General features: G+C 32.4%; 1 protein-coding gene across 2 annotated transcripts; it reads right to left on the reverse strand.

Annotated features, from left to right (window-relative positions):
- Nucleotides 1–1,211: 1,211 nt before the first annotated feature.
- Nucleotides 1,212–27,660, reverse strand: LOC145297567 (3-hydroxyacyl-CoA dehydrogenase type-2-like). Of its 2 annotated transcripts, none has more exons than XM_080143581.1 (6): nt 27,288–27,660; nt 25,862–25,956; nt 16,384–16,548; nt 12,412–12,576; nt 8,220–8,457; nt 1,212–1,617 (listed from the first exon to the last, which is right to left on the reverse strand). In XM_080143581.1, exons 2-6 carry the CDS (start codon nt 25,883–25,885, stop codon nt 1,427–1,429), a joined length of 783 nt encoding a protein of 260 aa, XP_079999707.1. In that variant the 5' UTR covers nt 25,886–25,956; nt 27,288–27,660; the 3' UTR covers nt 1,212–1,426. The 2 variants fall into 2 exon arrangements, with proteins under 2 accessions (XP_079999707.1, XP_079999708.1); XM_080143582.1 differs by lacking the exon at nt 27,288–27,660 and adding an exon at nt 26,083–26,149.
- Nucleotides 27,661–27,973: the final 313 nt, after the last annotated feature.

A 27,973-nucleotide genomic window follows, 5' to 3' on the forward strand; every position in this document is an offset into this window, starting at 1 on the left:
CATAATGCCGAATTGGTTAGGATTGTTGTTATTATACATTCTGAAAACCGAATAGTTCTAAACTAATGTTATTCTGATAACAAAATAGCTCTCATTAAACATATAAGAACATTTATATTCATATTTTCATGTTTTTCTTAATTCGTTCTTGAATAAAAATTAAAGAACGCGTGTTTGTTTACAACTGTGCTATCGCTGATTCTACAGGCTGGAGCTGCTGCTGCTGCTTAAACTTCATTTGACCAAATTCGAGAAATAGAAACAATTTTTTTTTCGGGTAGGTCCTTTTAAATTATCAATTACCGCGGTCCTACTCAACATAAAACAATACTTTTAATTGATAAAGATAGTAAAAAGATTGATTTACTTACTACTGGGTGTCCGAAGAATTTTTTTTTCAAAATGTTCAATACTCGTCATATTAAAGTCTTATTTTTAACACGACAAAAAAAGAAATGGTCAAAAATATTTCGGACACTTGACAGTATTAAGATTAACACCTCTTCTAATTGGTTCCTAAATTTCATGACAAAATTCTTCATACAATCACGGTACGGACCTTTAGAAAACAGGGGGGGGTCATTATAAAACCTTACCGAAAACGCCATTTTATGACGTTCACATTTTTATCACTTTATTTGCTTAAAACTCTTAAAATATATAATGTACATTCATATTTATTAATTCATTTGAAAGTATATTCATTTCCGAACAAAACAGTAGTAATTTGAAGACTTGAAGTGCTTTGGTTTAAAAAATATGGCTATTTTAGTAGAACTACCTTGAAATCTGATTATCCAAAGCGTTTTTTCGTCCGTGTGTATTACTACTCAAACCATCTTCCAAGCACGTACGAACAGACCTCAAACTATCTTCCAACTTCCAGCCTCTATCACGTTTTGTCCCTGTGCTTGTTTGACAAATACTTCCATAGAATGTGCTCCAATGAACCCACGAGACTAGCAGTAAAATCTAACCTTACTTCACTGTAGAGTTCTCGATGCTGAAAGGTTTTCTACTCACAAAGGTTCTTTCCTGGACCCATTGTATGTAGAATTTCCTTCTTGTACAAGCAAGAATCTTCCTGCTAACTAGAGTCAAGTTGCTCCCCCCCATAAATCTGGTCCCTATCACTGTAGCCCCTTTCAGTGGCAAATTTTCTTGTTTGCAGTAAACAAAAGTTCAGAAAAATAGTAAATAAAGAGATACAGTTTCTAGAAAATTATACAATTCTTTATTGCAAAAAGAGAAAAGAAAAACGACTCAATTTTACTGCTATGTACAGTTAAATAATTGGTTATCATAGGTAAACCTACGAGACTCTTCATTTTTAAAAATCAGTTTTCTATTATTAAATGTTGTTCAATCGGCAAAAGACAATGAAAGAACAGTTCAAAACTTGATAAATCTATTTCCGCATCGCAATTCATGGCATCATCCTCAAAGCACCATCAATACGTATAACTTCTCCATTGAGCATTGGATTCTCAATGATGGATTGTACAAGTTGGGCGTATTCTTCAGGATAACCTAAACGACTAGGGAATGGTACGGTGGCAGCTAGATATTTACGCACTTTCTCAGGAAGGCCAGCCAACAAAGGAGTATCGTATAAACCTGAAAAAAAAAAAATAAATAAATAAATAAAAAAAAAGTAAATAAAATAAAAGTAAATAAAAACAAAATTGTAAATAGTACAAAAAACATGAAATTATGGGCTTTTTTCATTTTATGGCATATCAACACTGTAATTTAATGATGAATCCTAAAATTTTGGAAAGTTTTTATGCTTCAATATCTTTATATCTTCACACATTCATTAGTAGGACCTGTGGAAATTCCACAGAATGAGAAATGTTTTGATAAATTTTTTTTTTTTTTATAGAGAAAAACCAATAACACGCAGTAAATATGAGTTTAAAATTTCTATGAAAATAGTATCCACTGTATTTTAAAATATAGAACTGACCCAAATGAGAAATTAATAAGCTCTAATAAATACTCAGAAAGTAATATTGTGCTACATAGTTCAATAATAAAATTACATTGTAAGAGAAAATAATTTACTCTTTAGTTCAGCACTTTTTAGCAGTGAATGTCACTTTTTATTTTTACCTCCATTTCTTTCAAATGAGCCTGGGTGCCCGGGTGTTTGGAGGTGTGTGTTGAGCAAAAAGGCTCGAACCTGTACCGTGAAAGAGGAAAATGACGTAGGTTTAAATTAAGGTTAAACAATTGTAAAGAGGGGATGACTTTCATAAATATCAGCGAAAAAAAAGCAACTCCTCCCTGTAGAAAAGTGCCTAATTGAGGGTGAAGGAATTAATATTTTTGGCCAATTTTTTTTATATTTGTCGTCGGAAGAGTTAAGCTTCAAAATGATACCAATCTTGTGAAAATCTGTTGCCTCTGTCAAAAGTTTTAGGCAGGCATACAAACATACTAACATTTAGACAGGTGAGATTTATATTATAGACTAGCGAGGGGTACCCGGTGTTGCCCGGGTGTTTGGGGGGGGGGGGTAGTTAAAAAAAAAAAAAAAAAAAAAAAAGTAAGTATGAGGATCGAACCTGAACCGTTGAGGCAAAGTTGTGGAAAAAAAAAAAAAAAAAAAAAAAAAAAACATGCAACGTTAACCATTGTCCCACCACGACATGCTTACGGAAACACATTTGAATTTATTTAATTAGTTGGATTTAGCAGGTGCTTGTTTTAATGAGTTAATGAGGTCAGTTTGACTACGGGATTTCATTTACTGCTGAACTCTTTTTCCTCGCCCCCAAGATGTTATAGGAAAAAGACTAACCCACATGCGGCGAGTGACAAATATTGAATATTTATCTTCCCGAAATCGAGCAAATTAAATAGACAGGCGAGCTTCGTTGTTAACTGTGAGATATTACGATTTGTATGTGATATAAGAAGTTTTTAAAAGTTGTGAATCGACCGACCGTTTCTCTGAAAGAAGCCTTTTGTAGACACACAGAAAAGCGAACACACATACATACATACATTTTCGCTTTTATATTTATAGATATTCATTTTTTGAATTTTTATTTTTTTTATTTTTTTTTTTACATAACATTTTGAATTCTTTTTTCTGTGAAGAATTGCTGCATGTTGAAATTACGAGTTCTTTTCTCACATCATTACAACAATTATATACTAGCGGGACCTGTGGAAATTCTATAGAGGACTCATTCATGGAGATACCTTGATATTATTGAAACTCTCTTGATAAGACTGCAAAAGTATATAAGCTTACAAGTATGCCCGGCATAGCTCGGTCGTAAAGTATACTTAAATATGATATTTTAATTTTTGCAGATTTCATATATATTATTATAGAGTTAAATGTTCTAATAATTTTTATATATTATAAAGTTGTGATTTCAAAAATAAAAAAAAATATATCCATATGACTTGGGTGCATCAGCTTGAATCAAAACCAAAACTTATGGAGAATTCTTGGTAAAATTATTTATCACATATAATAGAAGTTCATAATGAAGCTTTAGTCACTCAGATGTAAGCTTGACACACAAAATAAATAACACGCACGCTATCCTATTAATATTTAGATTATGATATTCAAATATGAGTAGATCAAAGGGAGGTCATTCTCATACTCTTGTTCAGGGTTGCCAGATTGGCTTTTTTAAAGCCAAATTTGACCGTTTATTTTTTAATTTTTTAACTGTTGGACCTTCAAAAATTACAGACTAAGGAAGGAACAAGCAGAATATTATGTAGACAATGTTTAGTTTGGTTATTTTGTTTTACGGCATATCAACCCTTTTCAAGTTATTTAATGCAGAATCCAGTAACTTTGAAAAAAAATTAATATGCTTCAAATTCTTTACATCTTTCAATACTTATTTATAGTATTTGGTTTGGTTATTTTGTAGGGGAAAATTGTTTTTATTTTTCACTTTCAAAACATGATTGAGTTTTGCAAATAAAAGTGAAAAAACAAACAAAAAGAATTCATTATTATTCATCGGACTACTGTTCTCAAGGATCCATGGCGCAGTGATTAGAGTAAAGGGTAAAATCAATTGTAAAAGTGATATTCTCCTGAAGGTTTAAGGTTCAATTCTCAGTGTGGGTGACAAAAAAAGAAATACATTTGCGAATTACTTAAGACATCTATCCAGTCATGGCTGACTGAACAAGAGCATGCTACCCCCGTGAAGTAAATAAAGGACTCCTCTTGAAATTCCTGAGTTTGACAAGATACACCTGAAGAAGGTCGGAGGTTACATCGACCGAAACGTAACAATCACACAAGATGAGAACAGTAGTCCGATGAATAATAATACAAATAACCAATTCTCATCTCAAAATCATCAATGTTTAGTGCATTTTACGTTAAAGAGCCAGTACCTTCAGACTGGCCTGATCTGGTAATACTAATAACATGAAACCGAAGCCCATGAATCTTGTTGTAAACACTGTAATTTTACACTCTCTCTCTCTCACACACACACACACACACTTCCTGTTAGCATATTTTAGTTCTTTTAGCTAACTTTCATTTTAATTCTTGCTATAGAAAGTGATTGAGAATAGCAAGTCTAATTTCCTCCATATTTAAACTTTCGAGGATTTTAACATTTTCCAAGATTTTCTAGATCACATTTTTAAGGAATTTTAAATTATTCTTTAACTGTCTTTTAATCATATATTAACCCACTCGCTTTTAGCAAAGTTCATATTTAATCCAATCAAGAGTTTTGTTTCAATTTTTGATGCCCCAGTTTAGTCTCGAAACGAATAAAAAGATACCCTCTGTAGGGGCAGCTGCGTGTGTAACTGAGGCAAGGGTTGCGCAACCCACAACCACACCTCTCCTGAATTGGCAATGCTTGAGTTCAGTGGCAAGGAGAAGTCCAGGACGACTGGAAACAATGACAAGATAAACGGAGAGCACATACACACCTGGTATTCCTAAATGGTCACCCACTTAATACTGATCAGACTCAACATTGCTTAACTTTGGTGATCCAATGGGAACCGGTGTGTCAACGTGATTATGCCGTACATAGTTTCACTTATTAACACTATAGAGAATTAAAGGAGCTAAACTTCTCAGAAGCTTTGATACTATTATCCAAATCACCGGATGCTATTTTTATAACAGAATAACTCCAGTGTAGCTCACATATATTAAAAAAAAAAAAAAAAAAAAAAAAAAAAAAAAAAAAAAAAAAAAAAAAAAAAAAAAAAATCGAGCTTGAAAGAAAAATGTCACAAAGACAAAAAATACAAAAATGCAGATTAAATTATAACCTTTTTATGCAAGGGATAACTTTCTACTTGTGACTCATGTGTGAAATAAAGACATTCCCAACTCAGCGTACACAAATTTATTTCCTAGATATTTACTTAAAGCTGAAACTCACTCTGGGAGTTAGTCACAAAGTTTTCAGAATACAGAAAAATATCTATATGCCTATAAATTTTTTTTTTTTTTGTGTATTGAGATTCATATTAAAAACCCTTTTATTTATTTAAAAAGAAAATACAACTTGTTATATATGGGTCATAGAATTGCATTCATCTGCAGAAGATCTAGCTAATTTGCATATTCTTTTAAACGTTCATTTTAATTAATTCCCTATTAGTTTTTTTTTTTTTTTTTTCTTCTCTCACCTCTATTACGTGTAATTATATTCATGCAGATATTCTACAGAATTTATACTTGCATAATATTTGTGTAAAAAGTTAAACACAAACCTATAAATATTTATGTATGTGTATATATATTTGTTTAAAAATTCTGCCTACTAAACTTCTGTCAGTTTTTGGTCTACAGACATGAAACTTAATATATATAGGGTATTTGAACCCATGCAAAACTTTATATTTGGGTTTTAGCCAGGGAAAGTCGGTGCAAAAGTGTGAAAATTAAAAAAAAAAAAAAAAGGAATTTGCTAAGTGAAGGTCAAACGATGGCATTACAAAAATGCATGCATAACGTAATAGTTATTGGTTCAGGTTTTAATTTTTAGCTATGCAGCAAATATGTCTTCATAGCTCAGGCATTAACATCATAAGAAAAAGTAAATCATAAGTTAAATGCTTTGGTTTTGATTTTCAGTGGTGTCACACAAGGCATTTTTTATTTTTTTCAACTTTTTAAATCATTACTATATATTGCATCCAATATAATAAATACAAAATCTGCATTAATCAAAACATTTAAATGTATTTTACAACTGGGCAATGCAAGGCGACCTGCTAGTATGTATATCAACAGCAGTGCACCCATGGAAATAAGGGAAAGAAACATTTCATTGGCCTTTTTCAATTTCCCTACCCTCCGATTCTTTTGTTGCATTTGGCCGACAGAGAGAAGAGAAAGACAAAGATTCAAATGTGAAATACACTAGTGCTTTGGTGGCTCAAATGGTTAATATACCATCCTTAAATGCAGAAACTAAGAGTCCAAACCTCATCTGGACTAAAGTGCTTTTTACTCCGATTTTGTCCTAAGATGAATATAAATATCTTGAACAACAATATTAAACATTATCTCTGAAAATTAGGACAGTAGGTGATGCCGAGAATCCCTGCTAGTGACCTTATAAATTTTTATAGAGAAGCTTATCCTTCACTCTATAATAAAAACCAAGAAAATATACCATATGACAGATTTTGTCTTCAATTTCTGAAACAATATTTTTGGATTATATAAAAACCAATATTATATCAAACTAGAAAAAAAAAAACCCCAAACAGATCAGATTTCAGAGCAAAGGAGAGAAACAGACAAGAACCTCAGTAGAGGTAGACACAGGTAAGATTAAGGACCATTTAGTCAACATGGAGGAAGCATTTTTAACTATATCATTGGCAAAGGACGTTGAATGAACAAGTGAAGCGTGCATGGTCCCCTGTGAGTGCATAGGTAACGTGGTATATAAAAAAAAAAAAAAAAAAGACAGTTCAGCATTCGCCTCCTCTCCCTTATCCCAAAAAGTCCCCAGGCCATAATATGTAAATTTGAGTTCTGCACCATGAAAAAAAAAAAAAAAAAAAAAAAAACCCTGACGAAGTCCATCATTGCCCTCACCTTTAATCTCAAAAGTCCAAGGCTTTAACATATTTAAATTTGAGTTCAACACCATGCAAAACTGCTAAATAGACATACACAGAAAATTTTGGACAAAATAGTAAAAACAAAAGAAAAGGAAAAAAAAAGGAAAAAAAGAAAAAGACAAAAAAAAAAGGAAAAAAAAAAATTGAGTGTTTTTATTATCCCTAAAAGAGCCCCTTGGGCACATTCAAGAGTTATCGCAAAGTATAGACAAACAAAATTATATAACAATCAGTTAGTTACAACTTTTCAGAAAGTTTTATAAAAACCCAAGGCACCAATTTTTTTTTTTAACAATAAGCGTCAATTTTAGCCATTTTAATCCGAAAGGCACCTTGGGGCAGAGGGGGGGGGTTACAACCGGAGTTTTCCTAGAAAATCTGTTCCGTTATTTTTTTTACTCATATGTTCAATGTTTGTGCAAATTTCCAAAAAATTCCAAGGCGTAGTTATTGAGAAAAGTGCGGACGGATGAACGGACAAGGGTGAATTTATAGACCAGCCCTCCTTTTGTTGCGGGACCAAAAGTAACAAAAAACGTTTTGGGATACAATTTATTAAGTCAAGGGACAATGAAAAGGGAAACAACTTTGCAACAAACTAAAATACGATTGGGGATTGCCTCCCTTGATTTTTATAATTCAAGGAAAAATTAAAACCATACCTATATTGTAACATGATCATTCAAATATAAGCTAACATATTAGTAGAGAAAATATTTAAATTATTTTAAAGCAGGTTTCATGTTTTCTATTCTAAATTTCGGTTGCACCCAACAAAAGAAAATGTGTATCATTTTATCTTAATATACCAAGCAAAAGCATAGACCTAAATCCCATGTTGGTGATGTTCAAGGAGTTGTATTTCATGCCACTGAAACTGGAGCTGTCACTTGATGATACAAATAGGCTTTTGAGAAAGTACAATGCCATGATCAAATGGATCTAACCTTCAAAAATTATGGACAAGAATCACATGGCCGATTGAGATGGTTTGAGGATGTGAAGAAAATAGATGATAACCTTTGACAACACCGTATGTTGTCCTTTGATTTCAAACCATGGAGTAGTAGTAATTCACTTTGTATTTAAAGCACAAAACAAAAAAAAAGTCATACCTGGAGCGATTGTCATACAGCGTATTCCTTGAGATGCAAGATCTCTAGCCAAGGGTAAAGTCATGCCGACAATGGCACCCTTACTAGCTGAATATGCCACCTGACCCATCTGGCCATCATATGCAGCTACACTGGCAGTATTTACTACAATACCACGGTGACCATCAGCATTGGGTTGATTTTTGCCGATCAAACCCACCGCAAGGCGAATCACATTGAACGTCCCAGCAGTATTCACCTGAAGACAAAAAAAAACAAAAACAAAAAAAAAAGTAACAATTATTCAGTTTTATTAAGGAGCTTTAAAGTCTCTACATTTCATGAAAGTATAAACACTTTAAAATAAATAGAAATCCACCGTTTATAAGTACAGTGAAAATGAAATTCAAAACATGACCGTTAAAGATCAGACTCTTGCAGTATTTTTATTCTTAAATATTTAATATTTAATTTTTGGCAAAAAATGATCCAATTGTAAAAAAATTTACAAATAAAAATAGAATTTATCGAATTATCAAATTGCTCTCAATTCAAATACGTCATTTCTAAATAGAAAATGTCAACTTGGTAGTATGTATGATTTTTTTGTAAAACTCAGATCTAGCACATGCACTGGATCATCTTTTGTAATTTATACTAATTTCAACATAACACATGAGTATTTTTTTTTTTTTTTTTTTTTTTTTTTTTTAAACCAAAAATAGATTTGTTTCAAATCCTACTATTCTGCAGAAACACCGAATTAAGATACCAAATGTGCATGTGTACCAGTTTCCTGCCTCTACATGATTTTCACTTTTTTTTTTTTTTTTTTTTTTTTTTAACTATTAATGAAGTATTTATGGAAATAAACCATCCAATAACTTAAAATAAAACAATTTTTTCAAAAATCTATTTAATAAAAACATTACTGGAGACTCATATGATAGATGCCCATAGCCCAATTGAGAACACTGATCACCTTATGATAATGGTTAATGTCGCTATAAACTTTCAATCCAAAACTGAAACCCTGTTTCTCAAGGTAACAAGATATTACCAACGTGCTGATTGGGAATCTATCAGAACTTTTTCTCTCTGCTGAGTGCAAATGACAAATGGGTCAAAACAGGCATAGAAGAATTTGTCCCCCATGCGAAAATTCTCTAATAATCCCCACGTTCCCTAATAGTTCACTTTGACTTGTGCAACTGCTACTGCACATGGACAGCAATCATTATGCCATTTATTACATCTTTTTCCTTTCTTTAAAATTATTAAAATACCAGATTTGTTTGCGATTATATTTTCAAAAAATTGTTAATTCCTATTTTAATCATAAATTAGAGCAACATTCCATGTAAAAACAAATCTATATATATAAAAGGCAAAATGTGTGTTAGTGTGTGTGTGTGCATTTTTTCTGTATGTCTGCCGAAGGCTTGGGGGGAGGGCGCTCGGTGGGGTCACGCATTCTTAAAACGTTTTGTATACCGTCTAAATTATAATATTTATGATTTGCAAAGGTCACGTCTATCTTCTTTCAATGACTTTTACACAATATTTTCGCGATATTTCTTGGTCTACGCATGTTTTTTTTTTTTTTACTTCAGTACAAAAAAAAAGCGCATGAACAAACTCTCTGGAACTCGTGCTAGGGACGGCCAAAAAAGCAATAAGGTTTGATCAAGTCGGGGGAAACCCCTTATATCAGACAATTGCTACTCCCCTTTTTATGGGGAGTGTGAAAACAACAAAAAAAAAAAAAACTGCCTCGCAGCAAATGTTAAGTGTGGGATTTCATTCCCTCTATGGCGTGGTGTTTGACCTCATTAAATTCACGCACCTATTCCATTAAGTTTTTAAATGTCAAATTAAAACGTTTTTCACCCCTCGTCTTTCATGGCTGAGCGGGTAAGATACCAGTCTTTTTTTCCCGTCCTCTCATGATGAGTTCGCTTCTACGCATGCGTCATACGACGTCGTAACCTGACTTACTTTAAATATTTGAAAAAGCGACACAATTTCGTGGACGTCGTCTTAGCTCAGTTGCTTAGAGCGCGCCCTCATTATCTAAACATTTTGGGTTTGAATCGTGGTGTGAGGTCTTTTTTTTCGATTTTTTTAAATTTTAATATTGAAGCAGGGTTATTTAAGCCATTTTTCACATGTTTTTCAGATTTTTTTTACGTTTGTTTTTTTGTTTTTTTTACTTCACTTATTCTTAGGTTTTCATCAACATCCCCCACCCACGCCCGACCACACACACCCAAAAACACCCAAGCAACATCGGGTACCCCCCCCCCCCGGGGTTATTTAAAATTGTGGTGTGTGATGTCTTTGATTTTTTAAATTTTAATATTGAAACAGGATTATTTAAGCCAGTGTTTTTTTTTGTTTTTTTTTCAGAATTTTTTATAGAAGATTTAACGTTCATTTTTCTGTTTTCTTTTTTCGATTTTTACATTTAACATTGTTTGTTTGCCTTACATTTTTTTTTTTTTTTACTTCGCTTATACTTATGTTTTGATTAACACTACCCACCCCCGCCGAGCACACACACCTCCTAACACCCGGGCAATGCCGGATAACCCCCAGGGTTACTTAAGCCATTTTTCACGTTTTCTTTTTGGTTTTTATTTTTCACATTTTTTAAAGTTTTAACATTAGTTTTTTGTTTTCTTTTTCGCGTTTTCTTTTTGTTTTTCCGATTTTTACATTTAACATTGTTCGTTTGCCTTATGTTAGTTTTTTTGTTTTTTTTTTTTGATTTTTTAAAGTTTTAAAATATTCACTTTGCTTATTCTTATGTTTTGATAAACACCCCGCCTAAGTACACACACCTCTAAACACCTGGGCAACGCTGGGTACCCCACCACTAGTGTTAAATAAAATGAAGTGGCAATATGGCATATTCACTCATTGTAATCTAATTTATAAAATTCACTATGTCACTTGTTTCAAATCGTATCTCTAACACACAAAGAGACAGCGCAATGTAAAACAAGGCAAATGATTGTGTTCTGTGAACGGCTTTTATGCGTTTTTAGTTGGTAAAAATAGCTGCTAAGGGGTCAAAATTGAAAGAAATTGGAACTCGACAAATGTAGGTTAACTTAAAGTTCTCTTGTATGCATGTGCAAATATAGATACCTTTATACATTAACGTTAGATAGCAAATAGCTAAAAATGAACTAACTGACAATAGCTAAAGTAGTAACTACTAAGGCTGGAGCGCTATGTTTGGATTTCACTTTTGATTCTAGGTGATGGCACCATAGTTTTTTTTTTTTTTTTTTTGTTTTTTTTTTTTTTTTTACTTTTGAAATCACTACTATATATTGGGTACAATATAATATATGATAACCAAAAGACAATTTACTTTATAATAAGAAATCTGAAATCTACCTAAGTTGAATTATTATATTTAAGCATATTTAATGACCAGGCAACGCCGGGTACTCCCTGTTAGTAGTAGCGATTCCAGGAAAACGTTGATTAACGATTCCGAAATCAAGTACGATTCCGATGGAATGGTTTTTGAAATATACCATTATAGAATAGAAGTTTTTGTGTAGCGAAAAAATTTGGTACAGCGAAAAAGTGTAAAATACAATTATGGGAATTTCGAAAACGACTCGATTTATTTCGTTAAATTTCTTTCATTGGAGAGAAAAGTGAAAACAAATATTTTAACCATGAATTAAACATGCACCATGAAATAATCAATTTCAGGAGTTATTTAAACTCTTTAAAATTTAACATTTTTTTAATAACTGGTTTTTATTCCACTTCCTAGAATATTCTTATTTCTAAATGAAATTTAAAAATAACTAAATCTTTGATTAAATTGTTAGCCTTTTATACTTAATCGTCTCAAATTATTTCTATTTATTTGACTTTTTTTTTAAAAAAAAAAAAAAGTTTAATGTTATTTTTTAAAATCTAAATAAACTGGTTTGGTAAATGTTACCTTACGCTACAACAGACTCATCTGATAGCATTAAACAAAGAAAATGGATAAGCGTAGATGTTTCGCAGTAGAAATAAAGCTAGAGGAGGGAGGGATACCCCATTTATCAAACCTACTTTTTTTTTTTTTTTTTTAAGTAATAGTTTAGCACAAGTATATATTTTTTTTTTAATTAAAATAATCATTTCCGGTGAAATAAAAAATTAAACAAAAAGTAAATAAAAATAGGACTGAACTTACCATGAGAACTCTTTTGAAATCTTCAAATCCATGAGGCAATTCTTTCTTAAAATTGTAAACCTTGAAAGCTACCCCAACTCCAGCACAATTCACCACAGCATCTAACTGGCCAAACTTGTCCTTGACGAGATTCAAGGCATTGTCGACATCAACTTCTGATGTAACCTGAGGACGAGAAATTATTCTGCAGCAAAAGTTTTCAATTATATGTAAACAAATTAGTTTGTCCTATTTAAAAAAAAAATTGACTTTTTTTCAGGTTTGAAAGAACTTAATTGCAGGCAACATTTCCTCAGTTTGGTTAAGATCACAAAAAAGGTGCATACAGGAGCAAGCAGCACAAAGAAAGACTATGAACTTTCATGTATTACACAAGGTTGAACTGCAACATGAATTGCCCGATTCTATCTAGTTCTGGGTTCTAGCTTTATCGTAAAAAGGTGTATGTGAACGGGTATTTATATATCTATAATCTCCTCTTAATGTTTAATAAATAAAACAGATGTGTGTGTGTGTGTGTGTGTGTAAATATTTAACAGATAACTATTGGTCACATAACACTGAAATTAACAGGAAATACTAATTATACACCAAGGATGGTTTCTAACAAGTAAAATCTTTGTTTGGGTTGATGAATAAAGCATAGACATATCGGCATACTGAAATGCGAAATGTTCTTTTCAACACGTTTATACTTTCTGCACAAGATCACATACAATTCATTATTTCAAGTGTGTTAATATTTAGGCTTTATTATCTTTGTCTCAATACCAACAGCGCGGCTGAGATGTATTAATAAATACGAATATCTGCATAATTTTAAATATATTTAACATAGAATCAAAGCAGAATCAAAATCTATAAAATAAAACGCACCTAATGCTTCGACCTAATGGGGGATATGGAAAATGAAGCCGTTATGAATTAATGTTTCATTTGATCAATAAGATATGTATGAAGACGGAATATTCATCTATATAAAATACAAACTGGCCAACCAGATTACTTCAGCTAATTTATTATATAAATTCAAATAAATTTAAAAAAAAAAAAAAGAAAGACTTATTTTAAAATTTCATAAACATTTTCATATAAAATTTCAAATAAAATAAAAACTTCAATTTTGTTATTAAAAGTGCAAATAAAAACTAATAATTTTGTTAATTTTTATTACATATTTTTCGATAATGTCCTTTTCTTCTATTTCAATAAATCGTTTCACAATAGAAATACTGGAGAACAATAACAGTGAAAGAACTGATTTGCCTTGTCACCACTTTCAGTCTGCCGGAAGTTAGGATGTATGTTAGCTGGCTATAACCAACTACACATGAGCTTAAAACATTTTTTAAACCAATCATTTTTAGAGCTGTTTTCAAATTAGGCAAAACTGACAGCAAATAGTTAAAAAATTTTAACATAAATAGATCTAATATATCTAATTCATAAAATTATGGTAACCATACGTTAAAAGTTGGACTTAAATAGCATGTAGGCTGACAAATCGAAAGGAAAGAATGGAACGGACGGAAAGGAACGGACGGAAAGCAACGGACGGAAAGCAACGGACGGAAAGCAACGGACGGAAAGCAACGGACGGAAAGCAACGGACGGAAAGCAACGGACGGAAAGCAACGGACGGAAAGCAACGGACGGAAAGCAACGGACGGAAAGCAACGGACGGAAAGCAACGGACGGAAAGCAACGGACGGAAAGCAACGGACGGAAAGCAACGGACGGAAAGCAACGGACGGAAAGCAACGGACGGAAAGCAACGGACGGAAAGCAACGGACGGAAAGCAACGGACGGAAAGCAACGGACGGAAAGCAACGGACGGAAAGCAACGGACGGAAAGCAACGGACGGAAAGGAAAAGAGTAGAATGTCTGAGGGAATGTATCATGACAAAAGAAAATATGCTACACTACTTTAAAAAGAGATAATACTTATGAGGATCCTCCTCACCCTATAAAAAAGGTAATATGACAATAGAATATATTGCCACTGCTCCCAAATAAATAAATAAAAAAAAAAAAAAGAAAAGAAAAAAGAGAACAAATCCATAGGAAAATAGTATCAAAATAATGAAATAGATACTAGATTAACCTCTCCCTTCAAGGAGGATCTAATACCAGAGAGGAATTGCCTCTTTTTTTAAGGGAGTGTGCCCTTAGAAAACGAAGCAATTTCTGGGAGGACAGACTTACAACGGAATCTATAGTACACTACTCACCTCCATTAAAAGATTAAATAAAGCTTCTTTTTTTTTTTTTTCATTTAAATATATCTAGTTATAAAATATCTTTATGGTTCCTTGGCTAAGATCAAAGTGTTCTCAGCATCCCAGCAATAGATTGTTTACTATTGATGGAACTATTGCATATAACAGAAGATATGACAATGTAAATTAGAAAATATTTATTATAAATAAGCAAATTAATATACTAAGTTTTTTGTGGGTGTCACAGATGATGCAGGATTTGACAATCTTATGTTGTAATATGCATCCGTTCAGTCTCAAGAGAATGGATAACCCTCCCATAAGAGTAGCTGCACCTATAATTGTGAGGCAAGAGTTGCGCAATCCCAACCACACCTTTCCTGAATCGGCACAGTTTGAGTCTAGTGGCAAGGATAGGTCCTGGATGACTGGAAACAATGCAGGGATAAGCGGACAGCACATACAGTACCACCTGGAATTCCCAAATGATCACCCACTTTTAGTACTGACCAGGCTCAATGTTGCTTAACTTCGGTGATCTAATGGGAACAGGTGTGTCAACGTGAATATGCTGATTGCATGATTTATGCCGTATAATAAAATTAATTAAGCCATTTGATGTTAATACAGTGTGGAGATAGACGAAAAAGCTTTTACATTTATTCATTTGGATTAGTGTGCATAGCAAAGTATAATTTTCTTTTGGTGTATACTAATTATTAAATGAAAGGCTAAAAAGTAAAATCAGCCAAAGGAAATAACTGCTTTTAGAGTTATAGGAACATAACTTTTTAATCTAACATGCATTTAAACAAACCGTACACACATCCATGCATGCACTTTTTAAACAACGCATCAGTTGTCGCCCTTGTGGTAACTTCCGCCTTACCCAACAGATGGCGCTCTCCATTTCCTCTTCCGTTCTCTCTCTTTCTCTTCTCACTCAAGACATCGAGCTGACAACACGTGTTTTCCTTAGAGTCGAACCTCCAATGCGAGTGGCACGCGAATCACGTCCACGCCTCGACAGGTTGTTACCTTAAGGTAAATTCTTACACATACAAGGAACTTTCAACGTATTCTACGAACTCTCGTATTATACACGCACGCACACACTTCAAACATTCCAACTTCTTTCAATCGACTCCCATGATCAACTTTCATATATGTGCGTGTCGTGAGCTCATACTTACAACAGTTAACTTCATGCACGATATGTTCACATACACGCGGGTACACAAAACACTCTTAATGTTCTCACCCTCTCTAGTTAAATAAAGCATCTTGTATGTACATATGTAACTTGACTCTTACGTTATCCTTAACGTTATTCCTTTTAATGTCTTCTTAAATGTACTTGTAAAACATACTTTTCATTGTTGATTTTATTATGCTGCCCTAGCAACGACGATCTCCAATTATCCAACTTATTGAACACGCAGCCTATTCCAGAAACCGGTTTATACACACAGGCTAAATAAAGGGGGGATCCCGGCTATACAACCAGTAAATAAAGCAGCACATGGGTCCCCCACAGGTTCCTTATTTGCATTTTTAACTTAGGATACTGAAAATAAAGCGTCGTTATAGAACATAGAAATATTTAAAAAAAAAAAACAACAAATTTTGAACGTAATGGATCCTGGGCAACACCGGATCAACACAAGTAATTATTCTAATCTTACAGAAATAAGTATCAAGAAAATGAATGAAATACAAATAGGTTCACGAGTTTTGTTTGCTATACTTACGTCAGTGGGTGCAAATACACAATTGTCTCCAAGTGTCTTGGCCACTTCATGGCCCTTAGAAGAAGGCAAATCGCAGAGTACAACCCGAGAACCTTGCTGGATCAGTCTTTCCACAACGGCTCGGCCAAGTCCAGAGGCTCCACCAGTTACCAAACCAACCAAACCCTAGAGAAAAAGCAAAGACCAAGTAAACAGACAAGCAAGAACAATTCAGAATTGCTGTTTTCTGGGTAAGAATATACCTATCTAACATCGTTGGCTAGCTTTTGATCTTAAAGTAGCACTTCATTTTTTTTTTTTTAACCTCCTTAAGTAGTTTCATGCTTTGTCTGGAGCGATTTCCATGAAAAAAAAAACAAAAAAAAACGATTTTTTTTAAATTTTTTTTTTTTACAGTGATTGTTAGATGGCAAACATTTTATTGTCTTTTGTGTAAAAGTCTCCATTGGCATTGCAAAACCAAAAGTGGAATCAGTATGATTGGTGCTCTTCATTAATCCTAAGTCACCCAAGAGATCAACCCGAGCAGAGCTGTTATTCATATCTATCAAGGATAAATCTGTGACAATCTGTCCAACAGTTTGGTCCGTGTTTGAGTGGATGACCTTGCTTCTATAAAGGCTAAGGTATTGTTTTATACAGTTCTAACATGTCCACCTCTGAAAAGGAACTTATTAACCGATAATCGTCAGAGAGGCACCAACTAAAACAACTGAATAAACATGTTACATTGAATAAAAACACAAAAAATATATCCAGTTTGGTAGAAAAGTAACTTATCTTGCCTTTGATAACATTTGTCATATTTGTTTTTTGACAACTTTTTCGAATCTATGTGTATACAGTAAAACAAACCCTACACAGCTTTACTATTACTATTATTGGTAATGAAAATGAATCAATTCATGAACTATTTGTTGATCTTCATGCTGGCATGTGTTGGATGGCTTTTAGAAATTGATTTCCAAACTAACTTATCTCTGCCCTGTTATTTATTTAAACTTTCTGAAGTTCATTTTTATCATTTCTTCCTACAATTTATTTGGCATTTCCTTGCCAATTGACTTTGCTACTCCAACTGTTCTACATCTATTAATCCATTTTGTATTACGTGGATTCTATTGTTCTCATCTGAAATGTTATTTTCACAACGTTTTGGTCAATGTAACCTCCGACCTTCTTCAGGTGTATCTTGTTGAACGCGGGAATGTTTCTGTCAAACTTGGGAATTTGGACGGAATTTCCAGCGGAACCCTTTATTTACTTCGTGGGAGTAGCATGCTCTTGTTCCATCAGCCATGATTAGATAGAGGTCCTAAGTAATTCGAAATTGTATTTTTCAGTCGCTCACACTGAAGATTGAACCTTCAATCTTCAGAAGAAGGTCACTTTTTACAATTGATTTTTCCAAGTACTCTAACCATTGTACCACGGGCTCTTGCGGAAAATTCTAGTAAGAATTTTAGGAACCTCAAACCTATTTTTATTTCTAATAATTATGACTAAGAACTGCGTGTATGAAATCCCATGGAAATATGGAAAACTATACAAAGGTGAAATGTGTCGTCCACTGAAAGTATGGTTAAAAGAACATCGAAGAGCCATAGTATGGGGAGAGAGTGAAAAGTCAGACACAACTAACCATATCTGGAAGGAAAAGGGAAACCATCTACCATTATGGGATGAAGTAAAAATTATAGACAGAGAGGAACGGTGGAGAGTAAGAAGATTGAAAGAAGCAGCACATATGCTGGGAATAACCAACTACTAAGTAGACCTAGTATAGAATTTAATATGATATGGAAACCAGTAATTGTAAATAATAGATAATATATACAAGTACTAAATAAAAAACAATATATATATATATAGCCAGTAGAGTTTAGTTTCCTAGAAGTACATCCAATGAAACAACATGTGTCTACCAAAGAGTGCTCAATGAGTGAACAGAGCAGGTATATTAAATTTATTTATACAAACATTAATGGCTACATATGTGCATACATGTTTCTGTAATCACCCGCGTTGGGGGATTACAGAAACATGTATGCACATATGTAGCCATTAATGTTTATATAAATAAATTTTATATATATATATATATATATATATATATATATATATGAGAGAGATATACGTTAATACATAGCAATAATTAGTAGAAATAAAAATAGGTTTAAAATTTGTACTAGAATTGTCTGCAAGGACCCATGGCACAGTGGTTAGAAAATCAATTGTAAAAAGGGATATTCTTCTGAAGGTTCAGTGTGGCCGACCGAAAAATACAATTGCAAATTACCTTGGGCCTCTATCCAGTCATGGCCGAGAGAACAAGAGCACGCTATCCCCGTTAAGTAAATAAAGGGTTCCACTCAAAATTCGTCCAAATTCCCAAGTTCAACAAGATATACCTGAAGAAGGTCAGAGGTTACATCGACTGAAATGTGAAAATCACACTCAAGATGAGAACAGTAGTCTGATAAATCCAAATGATATGAATAACTAATCCTTATCTCAAAAATTCAGAAACGTCAGAAAACTGTTTTGTTTATACAAAATAACATATTTCCACTAATATTTAAAAAAAAATAAAAATAAGATAAAATTAATTGGTTGATTAATAAATACTGAAAATCTAATTAGAATTGATTGATTTCCAGAATTTTTAACCTAAGGGAGGGGTCAAAATGTTTTTTACATTTTAGGTATAGTATAGCATAAGGTCAAAAAGTGGGTATAAGAGGTTTATCTCTACCTCTCTTTATCTTTCCCGTCCCAGTTTTCCCTCTCCCCATTTCTCTTATTGAAAATGTTATTGCTTTTGGGCAAAACAGAATTTCTATGTGTCCCACTCCCTAGAAAAAAAAAAATACAATGAAATCTATAGTTGTTTCTCAGGTAACGAATGCTTTTTGATTTTTTACGTTTCCTCTCCTGCTTAACATATTTTCTTTTAAATCTTAGAGTTTTGTAAATATATTTTTAAACTAAAACATTCGACCATTTGACATGTTTACAAACAACCAACACCACGTGGTTGTGCCAATGTCAAGGTAGAACCACCGGTATCACTTGAAATGTGTGCCGGTTGTAGTCTTCTGCTACAGAATCTCTAGTCTTTACTTAGTCAAAAAAAAAAAAAAAAAAATCAAAAAGGCAACTCAAAGTTCACAGTAGTAGTGTAAGATAACAATTTTACTTTCTTAAAGTGAATAAAATCAATATATTTTACAATAATACTAAATACAAATTCAAAACTATATTTTATTCTATGCAAAAAATAATCAATGCAGAGTTAGAGTCATCTATTCCATTTCAGTTTTAGTGTATTCCAGAGCAACACAGTTTCTAGTCTTCCCTTGTCCATCAAGCATACACAAACCTGCTCCACCTAAAGTATTGATGCCCTACCGAATCAACATACACTACTTAATAAGTGTAAGATTGCATTATTATATACATCAACTTTACCTAAGATACTGAAATTGTAAACAATATGAATCAAGTACGAGGTACCTTCAATAAATTTCCAGACTTTTTCGTATGGGCACTTATATTGATAGTACATGCATAAAACTAGTTCTCTTCAAAGTAATCTCTTCTGGCTGCAATGCACTTGTATAATTCCAACAACTTCTGGAAGGCCCCATGGAAGTCCTATTGTGCGAGCATGTGAATGACTAGCTGTATCAGAATTTTAGAGGAATTTTTGACATCCCTAACACGAAATTGTGAATAAAATATAAAAAACTTGTAATTTCTCTTTTTAAAGCGGGTTGTTTATTTTCTTTATGGAATACACCTCCAAAATAAACTCTTAAAGTTGTTTAAAAAATAGAAATATTATTTAAAAAAAAAAAAAAAAAAAAAAAAAAAAAAAAAAAAAGTGTTTACAAAGTGCCGGCGTGCTTTCATGCAGGCAGTTTTTTTATGTAATGAAATCAATTGAATTTTACAAGTTAAATATTTTTCAATTTTTAAACTTTAAAAATCTATCAAAATTTTTCTATTGGTTCAATTTTTACGATATTTTCAGGGTTAATGTGAAATTTTATGCTCTTTCCAATAAACCAAATATAATATTTTAGCTAAACACTTTTTAAATTCAACCACCCCCATTTGGAAATGTCTTAAAATTTAAATAATTCATTTACTCAAAGTTTTATATATCACAAATTGAAGATAAAAGGGCAATAAATAAAATATTCTTAAAAAAAATAAAAAAATTAAAAAAAGTGTTTTTTTGGAAATTTATCTGTAAAAAGTCCAACTTTTTTTTTTTTTTTTTTTTTAAGTGGAAGCTTATGTTATACTTAGATTGTAAAGCAAATATCGGACGCTTTTAACAATTTTTTCTTTTTCATTCAATGTTTTCTTTTTTTTTTTAGATATTTAAAAAAGAAAATTTACTCGATAAAGAAGAAATAAAATATTAATCAAAAACTAATGTATTTCATTAAAAGAATAAAAAATAACTAAAATCGGTAGAGTGGTTGGTTGGTTTCTGTTTTACAGCATATCAACCTTTTTCAGGTTAATTAATGCCGAATCTAGTTATTTTGAGGAACGATTTTTAATGAAGTATATTTTCTTTTAAGTCAGATTCTATTTAACCCATAGTTGCGACCCTAACAGGTACTACTACTCCGGGTCAGAGTGGACTTGAGAGCAACGCCAATTAAAGACCCGGTAGAGTGTGGTTTTTGTTTAACGGCAAAAACTTATAAGTGAATGTGTTCATTTTTCATCTAAAGAGGCCCAAAAATACTAATTTTGATTTACAGCACGCAATAGAAAGATACATTAATTGTGGCTCTTTGAAGCCACCGGAAGATAAACACGAAGAAAATCAGAAATTTGTCTCCCTTTATTTGAAAAGTGAATGGAATATAAGTATAAATATGGATAAATTCTTAACAATGAAAGTAACCATTGAATAGTATTTTTTATAGGCAAGTGATTTTTTGGAATGTAGATATATTTTTTTTATAATCAAAGTAAAATTTCGTTGATTTTTTTTCCAATCTTTTTTAAAGAAAACCAATTAAAAAAAAAATAAATATTGCATAATTTTACTATTAAACCCGTTATTTTCTTAAAATTTGGTCTTTGCTCCTTTAATTGAAAAAAAAAAAAAAATTAAGGTTTGAATTACATTTTTCAAGTAGTTATAAAGCTTCGAAAGTCCAAATATTCCAATGTTTACCACAAATTTTTAATGGCAATTTTTGACACTGCTAGTGAATGACTTGTCACAGCCTCCTTTATCTCAATTGTCTCATAACGACAGCCTCTAAGGTTTTCCTTGAGCTTAGGGAATAACCAAAAATCACAGAACAAGGTCTGGACTATAGGAAAGGTGAGGAACTGTCTTGATGTCCATCTTGATCATGACGTTTTTATTTTTTTGATAGATTTTTTTTCTTTATTTTACTCCAAGTTTTACCACACTAAAAGAAAAATGGTAAAAAGAGCTTTTTCTTTTGGGTTTATAACCTATAGGTTATTGCAATTTTAACCATTGAGGTGTTATCCTTAAAAAGCAGAAGACAGTTGTCAACAAAATAATTTCGTAGTAATTTAGAGGGAAGTGTGGGTTTGAGGAAAGTTTGAAGAATGAACTGGATTCGAACTTGGCATACTTAAGTTTGAAGTCCATGTCGTTTACCAATTAGCCACCGTTAAGTGCATTAATAGTGTTAAAATTGAGAAAGAAAAATTGAACAAGTTGAAAAATATTAAAAAATAGCAGAAATATAGAGTACTTATTAGGAATGTGCATCCAGAAGATTCCAGTCTTTATGGAATCAATTCAGAGTATTGACAAGAATGTAGAGTTAGTCCCGGAAATTACTGAAGCAGTTACAATTTGAAAGCCGTGAGAAAAAAAAAAGTTGAAAGATAGACAATACTAAGTATCCGAAGGATAGGTTACAAAAATTTTGCCTCTTCAAATAAATGGTAAACTGCTTCGACAGTTTCCGAACGGCCTTGATAAGTGTTGGCTCTTGTTAAAAATACACAGAAATGTACTCACAATTAAAACATTCAATATGTTTAGGTTTCTAAGAGATTTGGTACTTCTCCCGAAATCTAATCAGACAGCTTTTTTTTGGGGAGGGGGGGAAGTATTTAAATCTAAATTTATGTACAGTTCAGTTCGAATTTTGTGGAAGCCTCAGAGATCTTGATTAACTTTAGTTTCATTCGTTTAATTCATAAAATTAGTGATTTTCTCAAAATTAGTTTTAAAACTCTAAGTCGCTTTATAGGGTCTGCTAAACGATTGTGAAAAATGGACTGCATGTTTCCGTGACGTCAGATTTGTGTTAACTATACGGACTATGGAAAAGCAGAAGCAACTTAATGATTTTTTTAAAACCGTTATCTCCTTTAAACTGCAATTAATAATTAATCTTTGTTATAATTTTGCTAGGTTTTAAGATTTGAAGTTTAACGATTAATAATATTATAAATATTTGTATATTGGTAAATATCCAGATCCGCTACTACAGAACACCGACCACTTTAATTTGTTTTTTTTAAAGGTAATTGAGGTCGCTGACAACGAATCTGATAGTCAAACTTGGGGCAAATTTACCGTTTGCATGGTATTTACCCCTGAACCCACGAACTACTTTCCACCATTTTGCAGCTTCCGTTTACGCTACGCGCATGCACGCTGTAGCATAAACGACGGCTTCACCAAGCAAACTACGTTGGGGGAGGGGATTTTTTTTTTTTCCAGGACATAGAATTTTCTAATTTTCAAAAATACATTATAGCACTTTTGGGGTGGAAAATTTAAAATTAGCTAAAAAAGAAATAAAACAAGAAAAGGAAAGCACTCCAAGTTGGAGTGGGGGGGGGGTAATTTATCTGGCGTTTTTTGGTAAATGTCGGTGCGTTACTTACGGAAAAACGTTTAAACTGCAAAAGCACCTATCAACCCACATAAGTTCTATAATTGAATCCCCCTCCCGCAAAAAAAGAATGAAAAACAAAGATGTTTGGTGCTTATGCTTTTGCAAACCACATTAAAAACTACGTGAGACAAAAAAAAAAAAAAAAAAAAGTCCCAATTTGTTGTACTTTTCTTTAACTGTAAGTCATTAAAAAAATGTCAGTCCGTAAGTTTTTGATTGATACGCCATGTGAGAAGGCAGTTTGCTAGGTGAAGCAAGCTGTCGTTCATGCTGCAGAGTGCAGCGTACGCGCGTAGCGTAAACGGAAGCTGCAAAATGGTGGAAAGTTATTCGTGGGTTCGGGGGTTAATACCATGCAAACGGTAAATTTGCCCCAAGTTTGACTATCAGATTCGTTGTCAGCAACCTCAACCTATTATAAACAAATTAGAGTGGTCGGTGTTCTGTAGTAGCGGCGCCGGATCTGGATATAAAAAATTAAGTTTATATCAATTTTTTAATTGCAACTTCAAGGTAAATTTTTGTTCAATATATGCATTTAAATTTTTAAAAAATATTTTTTTTACTTATTTGAACTCTTATGTTTCATAATAAATAGAAATTTCGATAGATTTAAATATATTTTGCTCGAATTTCGAAAAAAAAAATAAATGGGGTGGGGGGGTACACGCACTAAAAAAATATTTCCCCTTATATATTTTACGGAAACTGCATTTTATATGTAATTTAATTCTAAAATGGATAAGTATCGAAAATTTCGCGAAAATCTGACCATTAGTTGATTTTTGCTAGATTTATTAAATACGGGTATGTCTTCACGTTCCGAATGTCTACTACATGGGAACGTTATTTTAAAGCGCCAATTATGTAAATTGGATTTTCGTCTCGCATTTTCTTTTGATGAAAAAAAATTTTTTTTTAATTATTACTGGTCTATTTTGCTCTTTTAAATGGTACAAAAGTTATACTGATACTATTAATTTATAAAGTTACATCGTGTTACATATAGGGTGTGACTGGTGAATTTTGGCAGTCCCTATCGCTTTCTTTATTAATTCAGACTACTAGTCTGATGGATTATATTGACAACTTTTCCGCCGACGTAACACCCACTCCTGCATTTTTTCGAACTTGGAAACCTTTATTTTGATAAAGATTTCTTTCCGATGGACCTAAACGAGACCCCCCCACCCCCGCCTATAATTTTAACCCAGCGAAGTAAATACCCCAACCTTCCCATGTTAAGTACGGCTTTCGGCATAACCCCCCCCCCCTAGCCTCGAAAATTATACTACATGCTAAAACATACAAGAAAAATTACGGAGATTCTCGTTTAAGTCCGCCAGATTTCCAAGTTCAGAAAAGGTTGGTGCCCGACGTTAAAAAAAAAATAAAAAAAGATGCTTTGGTTCAGCGTAGAGCAACAAAACCTGTACAAGTACAAGGCATCTCCAATTTGCCTTCTGAACGCCTCACCTGTCTCAACCTTTCTACTCTAAAATTCCGCAGGCAGCGTGCCGATTTATTACAGGCTTACACAATAAAGGATTTTGACAGTGTCCGCTATAATAGACCTTGACCTAACTGTGGCAACAGCTTGTTCGCTTCAGCTTCAGGGGGATATAATCTGAAGATGCAGATCCAGCATTATCCTGGCTCCCGTGGCCACTTCTTTAATAGAGTGACACCTATCTGGAACAGGCTAAGTTCCCACACCATCAATGCCCCCTTAAAATCATGCCTGGCTGCAGAATGGAAGAACCGCAAAGACCTATATCATCAATACCAGTTTTCCTACTGAGCCAGTGACCCTACCCTCACATTTTTCATGTGAATTAATTACTAGTGCTAATTGAAACTCTTCGACAGAATAGCATATTGTCTTAATACCCAAGTCGGGTAACTCATAACCTAGACTCATATTTACTTATATCTTATTAAATCGACAGAAAATATGTATATAACTACCAACATGTGAACAGTTTTTAAGATGAGAATCGTCCAAATACAAATTATCAATCCACATCTAAAAAAATTCCAAAACATGTAAATCTTAGTTTTGGAAAGATGTTACGAATACCACGGAGCGTGAATGTGAAATGGTTTTGGTACTTATGCAGAATACGGACCGGACCGTGCCGAAAAACGCATCCATAAGAGAGCGCATTTTGTTAATCATTCTGTAATTTTACTCCAATATGCCGTAAAAATTGAATGTTACTTGAAAATTATATCTAAAAATAGCATGGTCCGTATTCTACATAACTATCGAGGTTTTGAATGAAAAACAAAAAACGAAATACGTCATGAGTGTTTTCCGTCTTTGCCACGTGTTTTTTTCGGGTGTTCTGAAAGGAATAAAGAGCGAGAACTTTTCTTCGATAAAGTGTCCATAAGAGTGAAAGGGAAATTATGGGACACTAATAAATTTATATTTAAAAAAGTAAACGGTTAAAAATATCGAAATGTGTTACCAGTATTCGATAATTCATAAAATACGCGAAAACAGTTATGAACTCAGCGTAAATAAGACATATAGAAAAAATGCTAACCTTCAATGATATTGCAGTTGCCATCTTAGCGACCTCTGGTTGATTGCCGTTAACATCCGGTGTCAGTCGGAAATAGCCGAAAAGCTAACTAACAACTGTGTTTAAAGAACAAATAAATAATAAATAACAATAGAGAAAGGAAAATATTAAAACTTTATTTATCATTATTTTCAATAATAGATTAGAAAATATTGCCACTTAAAAAAAAAAAAAACAAGTACTTTTTGATCCAGATAAAACCGGCGCAGAAATACATACATAAACAACCGGAAAAGCACGAATCAAAACGAACCGGCGTACAAAAGAAAACAGCGCAGAAGCGCAGCTTTTCAACAGAAAAATAAATTAAAATTTTTTTTTTAAAATTAAAAAAACACTCATCTTATTTTTTTTTTTTTATCACAATTTATTTTTTAACAGTGAAAATCAACGAAATTTTTTTTTCACGCGAAAATAAAAAAAATTTTTTTTTTCGCTTAATTTGTTTTTTTATGAATAAACTAAAGATTCTAAAGGACTCAAGACATAATTGAAAGAACGATTTTCACAGATAATTATTCTTATCTTTACATTTTTTTTTTTAATGTTTTTTTATTTTCTTTATTGGCACTAGTACAATCTTTGAACCGAAAAAAAAAACCGATTAGGTTAGGATTGGGTATGGGTTAAAAAAAAAAAAATTAAATAAATAAAAATAATTTTTAAAAAGTTCGTTCTTTTTGTTCAGTTCAAAATTCATTTTCTGTTTCATCACAATTCTTCAGTTATCGCCGGCGCCGGCCTGTCAGAAATGTTGAGATTTGATCAATTTATCGTCTGCTTCTCGGGCCTTCTTATTGGCTAAGAGCTGGATGTGTCAGAATGGGGGGGGGGGTTGATACACGTAACACAAAACTGCGAATAAAATATTTAAAAAAACTCGTAATTTCTCTTTTTAAAGTGGGTTGTTTATTTTCTTTATGGAATATACTTCCAAAATAAACTATTAAAATCGTTTAAAAAATAATAGAAATATTTTTTTATGTTTTAAAAAACAGTGTTTACAAAGTGCCCGCGTGCGTTCATGCAGCCATTTTGTTTACGTAATGAAATCAATTCAATTTTACGAGTTAATTTTTTTCTCACAATTTTTTCACTTTAAAAATCTATCAAAATTTTTCTATTGGTTCAATTTTTACGATATTTTCAGGTTCAATGTGAAATTTTATGCTCTTTCCAATAAACCGAATATAATATACTAAACAAGTTGTTTTTTTTTTAATTCACCCCCCCCCCCCGGCCCCATTTTGAAATGTCTATTAAAATGAAAATAATTAATTTTCTCACTTCAAATTTATATATCACAAATTGAAGAAAAAAGATCAATGAATAAAATAAGCTAATTTAAAACAAAACACAAAAAAAATACAGTTATTTGCAAATTTACCTGTAAAGTCCAAAGTTTAAAACCTTTTAAAATCCTGTTGAATTTTTCTTTTTAAGTGAAACCTTATAATCTTGTTGTATTGCACAGAAAGTTTCCTTTAATAGCGACAATTATTTTTATTTCATTCAATTTTTTTTTTTTTTTTTTTTTTTTTTTTTTTTTGGATATTAAAAAAAAAAAACATTTCACTCCATAAAGAAGAAACAAAATATATTAGATCAAAAACTCATGTATTTCTTAGAGAGAAGAAAAAACATCAAAAATTCGTCAACTGGTTTTCGTTTAATCGGCAAAAACTGATGCCTGAAATGTGAGCCGATTTTCATGTACGGTAACCCATCGGGACCAACTTCAAGAATGTCATAATAATTACAAAGGGGAGATAAGTCACATGTCATAAAGCAAAGAGCAGCCAACCAAGATTAATTCCTATTTCTTTTAAGCAAAGCGAACTAGCCGCCACGCATTGAATTTCTTTGTGTCTTTTTGCTTCATTCCTCACATCTTTGAAAAATTTATAAGAAATTATTTGAGTAAAATCTTAGTTACATTGAAAATTAGGAAATGTCAATCCTAAAATTTTCTTTTAATATTTTTGGTATATACATAAACATTCATTTATTTTTTACAAAACTGAATAAAATATGCTTATAGTAAAAAAAAAAAAAACGTGTTTGTCGTTATTA

Source organism: Euprymna scolopes, chromosome 18 (assembly GCF_053919585.1).
Source record: "Euprymna scolopes isolate OS-2025 chromosome 18, ASM5391958v1, whole genome shotgun sequence".
Taxonomy (NCBI): Eukaryota; Metazoa; Mollusca; class Cephalopoda; order Sepiida; family Sepiolidae; genus Euprymna; species Euprymna scolopes.

Excerpts from the sequence above, each read along its gene's own strand:
- LOC145297567 (XM_080143581.1), bottom strand. The coding sequence starts at position 25,885 with ATGGCAACTGCAATATCATTGAAG. Across the intron at positions 8,458-12,411 it reads ATTTCAAAAGAGTTCTCATG|GTGAATACTGCTGGGACGTT; the intron begins GTAAGTTCAGTC and ends TTTTGTCTTCAG. Across the intron at positions 1,618-8,219 it reads CTGTATGACAATCGCTCCAG|GTTTATACGATACTCCTTTG; the intron begins GTATGACTTTTT and ends TTTTTTTTTCAG.